The sequence below is a fragment of the Rutidosis leptorrhynchoides genome, chromosome 8 (assembly GCF_046630445.1).
Source record: "Rutidosis leptorrhynchoides isolate AG116_Rl617_1_P2 chromosome 8, CSIRO_AGI_Rlap_v1, whole genome shotgun sequence".
Lineage (NCBI taxonomy): Eukaryota > Viridiplantae > Streptophyta > Magnoliopsida > Asterales > Asteraceae > Rutidosis > Rutidosis leptorrhynchoides.
Window position 1 is genome coordinate 49,766,233 of NC_092340.1, and position 7,379 is coordinate 49,773,611.

Below are 7,379 nucleotides of genomic sequence, written 5' to 3' on the forward strand. Positions count from 1 at the left end.
ATATATATATATATATATATATATATATATATATATATATATATATATATATATATATATATATATATATATATATATATAATAACAATAAAACAATTATTAAAAAATGAGTTACGTAGTTAATTTATAATAAGGATAAAAGTTAAACAATAATAAAGTGAAAAATTATGTGATTGATTTAACAATAACTAGTTTATAACCCGCGATTTCGCGGGTTTTTAAAATAAAAAATTATGAAACTTATTTTCAGAGATTTCTAGTTTTTAAAATAAAAGATTATGAAACTTATTTTGAGAGATATCATAAATGTAATGGAATAAATAATCATTGGAAATGCCTTTAAAAAACACTTTTAAAAAATGAAAATAAAAATAATTACAGTGAATTATAATTCATAATATTAAAAAAAAAAATGCTTGTAGCGTAAATCAAACAATTAAGTACACGAAGGTTAGTTTATAATCAGCGATTTCACGGGATTTAACATACAAATGTTGTAATAAGTGATTTAATATAAATAGCTAATAGTAGAGGTTATTATTTCGTAAATAACCAGCTCCTGACCCACTCACTGGTGAAGCCGAAGATAGCTTGGGGGATAAGTAAAGATCTGCCATATCATCATCATCATCATCCAAAAGTCGTTCAAGTTCATCCCTAACCTGCAACAAACATCAATGACCTAAGATTTTTAACATGTAATGTACCAACATTAACCGATTTACATTTTCTCAATAATCAGTCACTCCACAGCAACTTCTTACATGTTTTTTCCAAAAGGGCCGATGCAACTGATGAAAATCGGATCATAGTTTGATCATAGTCATAGTTAGAGAAAGATGGTAATTTCTCACTCCAAATAAAGATTCAAATTTGGATTTCATATAATAAATCAAACTCGTTAATTTTTTATTTTATTTTTGAAGGGATACTGACCCAGTTACCCACTGAAAATGATGACATTGCAACTGATATCTCAGTAAATTTGACCATGTTGACTTTCATTGACTAAGCACATGAAAACTGGTTAACTTACTAATTACCCATTTCCAGGTTGGTCTCTTTCAATGTTTTTGCCATTCCAAAATTTCAAAAAAGACCTTGTAAGAAACGATATACGACAGGTGTGAAAGTTGAATCCTTGTTTGGAGAGATAACATAACTGCATTCCGTTAAACAGAATCACGACCAAACTATGTTACGTTTTCTTTCAATTTGTCATTTACAAATTATTTTGACTATTGAAATTCTGTTATTGTCATCCAGTCACCTTAATGTTAATTAATTTTACAAATTTCCTAAAATTGTGTTTGAAGGAAGGGTTGTGAATATGTGACCATCATGTTTCCCTTCTGAACACGAGCAGTTAACCTTGTCATTGCACTTTTCAGTTTACGAACACGATCCAGATTACGACTACTAATCTGCCACACGAGATAATATGGTTAAAAATTTGTATGTATATGGCTTTCTATCAAGTATTGACAGCACATTCATGCATATGGAAAACATGAACATTTTTGCATAATAGTTTCCAAAAAAAACATGTACCTTGGAGGTAAGCTCATCCAAGGCTGGGTAAGCATCGGTTTCAAGTTCTGTGGTACGAGCAGCATGAAAGCTGCAAATGGCCTCTAAGAAGACCTCTAGTGCTCGGAATTCAAAAGGAGATTCTGCATGCATTATTTATATATAAATTTCACTTCTTTCAAATACAAAAATATTAAATTAACTATCAGATAAATAATAAACAACATAAAACAGAGCTAAAGTTGTAAGAACAGAAACAAAGATGAAAAAATCATGTTATCATAGCATCTTCTTCACCAGTTTCATTATCATTCTGCCCACCCACTTCTCCATGATTGGCATTTACAACAGGTAACCTCCTCCTTAATTCCTCAACCACTGGTATTACATTATCATCCGAAGGATCCCGAAGCAATATCTACCCAAAAAAAATTGCAAATTAATTATAAAAGAACTCTCTTAAGGCATTCAATTATAAGAGACTTGGCTAAAAAATCTTATAAGAATAAAAGTTGGAAGTAAGATTATGAAATCCTAACCACTTCAGCAGTGATAAAAGCCTTGATATGCTGCATCGTAAAAATGATAATATCCAATAATTAAAGCATAAAGCGATAAATGAAAAAGGCAGAAAATATAAATCAATTGTATAAACTAAAATGGTGCAAGTTTGATCAAACTCAATTGAAAAATATCATCCTTATAAAAAACATATAGAAGAGAACAAACTTTCCCCTTTATAAAATATGCATTGAACTTGAAAACTCGTAGCTTTGAAGTATATGGTGAACATATTGATGTATCAATTTTGTTTGAATTAACGGCGCACTAAATCTTTACATCTTTCTCATGAAGATTAGGGTGAGTAAACAAAAAAAAAGGAAGTAGAAAAAGTGCAGTAACTTTGAATACATTCATGAGAAATTGATGTTTTAACAATCTTACTAACATCAAATTTCCTATTAATAATAAAACATTAAAATAATAATAGTAAAAAGTGCAGTAACTGAAGTATGAAACCACTTCAGTTTAGGATTTACATGCTTACTAACATCAAATTTTCCATTAATAATAAAACATTAAGATGAAAAACTAAAATAAGAACCTGAGGTAAACAATCTTCATAAAAATACCGGCAAAAAGTGCAGGAAATATCTTTGTCTTGGCAAGATCACATGAGGCACCCACAACGATCACACTAAAATTAGTTTCTGCTAGGGTTTGAATACATACAATATATTTTTCAGTAATGGGTTTGATTACGTTCGATGAATCCAGAAATAGGAAACAATTATCCATGTGCGAACCCTAATTCACATATTTTCTGATTCATAAAGATTTCAGAAATAAATTTAATCGATCAATGTTTCGTGATCATCAGAACAGAATTGATTCGATCGATGATGAATCGGAAAATAATTGAATCGATCGATTCAACATGAGCTTGTTTTTCTGATGAAGGTGTCTGTATTGATTGGAATTTCTGATTTTGTTATATGGGAACTTGGAAGATTAACCAGCGACCCCGTATTTTTCATTAGGTACGTGACTTTGAAGGGTGTTTCTGTAACTCTACAATTGAAATTGAGAAGAGACACAACTGTTGAGTGATTAAAAAATCTAATGGTCGTTATTGAAAGATGATATTTAATCTAAGGGTTCTTTTTATTCAATTTAAATTTTTTGAAAAATGATTAGGTGAAGTTGACTTTGTTATTATATAATAATAATATAATAATAATAATAATAATAATAAATAGTTATTAGATAGGAAAAATTATGTGGTCGATTTATAATTAATGAGAAGTTTAATGGTTAAATTATAAAATGTGAAAAGTTTGTGGTAAGTTTATAAAAGCTATAAAGTGAATTATTATAAAGAGTGTGTATGAATTATAAAAAAGTAAAAAGTTTGAGGTGGATTATGTAGTCGATTTATAATGAATGAGAAGTTTAATGGTTAAATTATAAAATGTGAAAAGTTTGTGGTAAATTTATAAAAGGTATAAAGTGAAGTATTATAAAGAGTGTGTATGAATTATAAAAAAAAGTTTGAAACAAAGTTGTAAAGCTTATAAAAGTTACTATTCATTTGTCCTATAATTTTTAGATATATAGATTAATTAGTAAACTATTTTTAGCTAGTAAATATTTCTCAATCTAATGCTACTATACCCTAGTATGTAATTATAGTATGTAATTATAGGTATCCTAAATGTAAATCTACACATAAGTAAGGTTGTAGTTAATTTTATATATAATACTTATTTTAGTAATGTATATAATATAATTTACATATTAACTAATAGACAAAAGTTATAAATTGTACCAGGGGCATTTTCGACTTTTCACTTTTTTTTATTATTAATTTTAACTAAATTACATTTTACCAACAAAGGCCCCCACACTTTTTTGAAAAATTCAAATCGACCCCCCAAACAGGGGGGGTAAATTATCAAATAACCATTTTCATAAAAAATCTTTAATAAACTCCACCCAAATATTCAACGGGTCATATCTTCTCGCTCGCAACGAGTTAAATTTTTCCGACACCATCGTTAAACTCGAAATAATTTTAGGAACACAATGTCACTAGCTATATGCAAAACAGACGCTTTTTAAAAAACGCTAAATATTTGGGGTACTTTTCATACACGTTGATTTTGCGTTGAATTTTTAAAAGTCGACAATTCCATAGCGAAACGCGGAGATGCACATATATTGTTACTTTAGAATAACATTTAAATCTCTCACGGGTTATACCTTTTAGTTCGACTCGAGTTGCGCTTCAACGACATCATCGTTAGCCACAAAATAATTTTACTAAACGCAATAAAATAAATTAAAAATCGAACCCCCGGCGAGAAGCGAGGGTTCAATAACTAGTTAAAATTAAAATATCAGCAATTTATATAATATAAACATAAAAATAAATATTAGCTATTATATAAAATTTGTTGTGGATTTTAATATATATATATATACATATATATATACATGTATATACATATGTATATACATGTATATATATATGTATATACATGTATGTATATATATATATATATATATATATATATATATATATATATATATATATATGTAATTGTGTGTGTGTAAAATATAAATGAATAATAAACTTAAACATTTTTTAATAAAAAATATATACACATTCTTGATTTAATATACCAAGCAAGATCAATGATAATGGTGTTCTATGATATATTAAATTCATTACTTTAATATTTCCTTTACTAATCTCAATTTCATTCCTTGATTTTAACGGAGTACCACCTTTTTTTAACATTTTTTTTGGACTATCCAGGGGACTAAACCATCCACGCGTTCATTTTTCGTAGTTGCATAATCCGCCATCAACTACTTCCTCGAAGGAAATTGTGATCAATTCGAGGGCATAGGTGGTTAAGTCCCCCTGGATGATCCTAACAGCTGTAAAAAAAATATGAGACAGAGAAAGTACTCCCTACGAAACAATGAATAAAGAACGTTTGTAGGTGGTGAAGTGGGCATTGATCTATTAAGCTACATGCTATGGTGTCGTGAAAGGTGATATGGTGTCGTGAAAGGAGTCGTTAACAGCCGCCAGCGAATGACAACCATCACCAGCAACCCGCCACTGGCTTCGCCAGTGGCACCTGCAACGGTAGCCATTCACGAATTTTGTGGGTCCCACTCTTTTCTTTTCTCCTTTTCTTCTTCTATCTTTACTTCCTTTTCTTTTTCTCCTTTTCTTTTAATGGTGATAATGGTGATTCAAAAGATGAAGAAATATTTGTGATGTATTGCAAGAGTATTTGGGATGGGTGGGTGGGTGTCGGTGGGTGAGGGCATCAATTTGGGAAGATGAATAAATATAAGAGTACTAATTTTTCATTTATTTGAGTTTCTTTTATTATTAAATTTACTTAAATTTTATTTTATTAATAAATATATTTTTATTTAACATTTTAAAATATTTAGTAAATTATTATATGTATTTATTTGTTATATAATTTTAAGTTGGTTAAAGTTTGAAAAAGAGTGTAAGATAGTGAATGTTTAATGAAATGAATGTTAAAGTGTTTGTGCTGATGTGGCTCTGATATGGAGGAGAGAAGTTTAATGAAAATCAAGAACGATAAGAAATGACCTTACTTACTTTTATGAGATGTTTGACTTCTAGAGAAAGACGTTCGAAAAAAGACTTTCAAAAAATAATACATTATTTGATTTGTATCATTTTTTATTATTGTGTGTTTTGAAGACTTCTTGAAAAAATCAATAAAAATTGTCCCTTATTAGAGATAATACATTACTTCATCCATTTTATTACAATTGTCTATCTTATCTTATTATTTAGTGTGTTCCAAATTAATTGTCCCTTATTAGAAATAATCAATAAAAATCATTAACATTCTTTTCTTTTTTTTTACCCTTAATATTATTTTTTCTTTAACAACTAACTTTACTAAAAACTAGCAAGGAGTTAGATTAATACAAAGGATGTCATAGTCATGAATTGCAATTTAATCTACTTCAAGAACGAAACTAATAAAAAGTTGAAATTTTTTAAAGCAATATCATTTATTAATCATGATATATTAAGATTATTACGAACATAAGCATTAAGCAGCCATGCGATATATGCAATGATGCATACAACAATGAACTACATGAAGCTTAGATAGTTTTATATAATATGGAATAGAATAGCAGCATTCACAATTACACGAATAGTCTTAGTAGCAGCAAAGTTTTTACAACAAAATGAACTGCCATTTACTACCCATCTCTTACCCTTGCAGGTGAGAATGCAGAACCCAGTTACAGAGGGTGTAAAAGACGAAATATAATCATACATATTACCTCTTCTTAGATTCAAGGTACCATAAATACCATCGTTTCGATACCTCCATAAATTTCTAAACATTTTTTTTTAGGGACAATTATTATGGGAAGAAGAGAGTACTTGATTTCTATATTTCATATTGTTGTGTATTTCAGGATGATATTAGGATATTATATGGGATTGGGTATGTTGTTGTTGTTGTATTAGGATATTATATGGGTACAATTTAAGACTGTGATATACGGGTGCAATATGAACCTATGAATTGGTCATTATGCAACTGGTCTTAATTTATATGCAGATGTTGTTTTCATTAGTCTTCTAAGTTTCGGTGACTTGTTATTCAATTATATCGGTGTTATATTTTAATTTTGTTATAATTTCTCATCTATCCATAATGTCACAATCCAACAATTTTATGGCCCAACCCACTAAGTTTATGGCCCAATATGTGAAAATCAAAGAAGGCCCAAGAACCTCATGGAAGTTCACTAGAACTTTCCCATGAGTTCTTCCATGGAATGGTATAGAATGTCCATGGAAATATCTAGATACATGAAGCTTCTAGTTCTTAGATCTTAGCCATCCATTGTATTTAATCCTAGCCATCCATTTTGTGATATGAGTAGTATAAATAGGGGTGGTCTCATTTGGCACACCACACATCAAATCTCAAACATTCTCTCTTGTAAAACATTCTCAAGCAATATAAGTATTTTCTTCAATTCCACTTGTTCTATAATATTTTCTCTTTTGGTTACTTGAATCGTTATAAGGTCCGAGTAAGGCTGACTTAGTAGAGACTAAGTGCCGCACGTGAGCTTATCGAGATAAGTCCGTGACATTTGGTATCAAGAGCAAGGTCGATTCAAGGAGATGGCAACCGAGACCGAGAAGAATGTGAGCGCAACAAGTGGTGTGATGGGTGATGAGACTCGTGGTCGGGTAGAGACTCGCCAAGGAGCCAAGAAGAACCGAGGTACGTCCAAAGACTTTGTCGCAA

General features: G+C 29.7%; 1 protein-coding gene across 1 annotated transcript; it reads right to left on the reverse strand.

Annotated features, from left to right (window-relative positions):
- Positions 1–521: 521 nt before the first annotated feature.
- On the reverse strand, positions 522–2,105 carry LOC139863378 (magnesium transporter MRS2-2-like). The gene is made up of 5 exons (XM_071852016.1): positions 2,070–2,105; positions 1,817–1,948; positions 1,552–1,671; positions 1,338–1,424; positions 522–662 (listed from the first exon to the last, which is right to left on the reverse strand). Exons 1-5 carry the CDS (start codon positions 2,103–2,105, stop codon positions 522–524), a joined length of 516 nt encoding a protein of 171 aa, XP_071708117.1.
- Between the last annotated feature and the right edge of the window lie 5,274 nt (positions 2,106–7,379).

What these genes read in the sequence shown, in the direction of transcription:
- LOC139863378 (XM_071852016.1), bottom strand. Translation starts at nt 2,105, where the DNA reads ATGCAGCATATCAAGGCTTTTATCACTGCTGAAGTG. An exon ending in CTTTTATCACTGCTGAAGTG is followed by an intron (nt 1,949 to 2,069) that starts GTTAGGATTTCA and finishes TTTTTTGGGTAG; the next exon opens with ATATTGCTTCGGGATCCTTC. An exon ending in ATGAAACTGGTGAAGAAGAT is followed by an intron (nt 1,672 to 1,816) that starts GCTATGATAACA and finishes ATGCATGCAGAA; the next exon opens with TCTCCTTTTGAATTCCGAGC.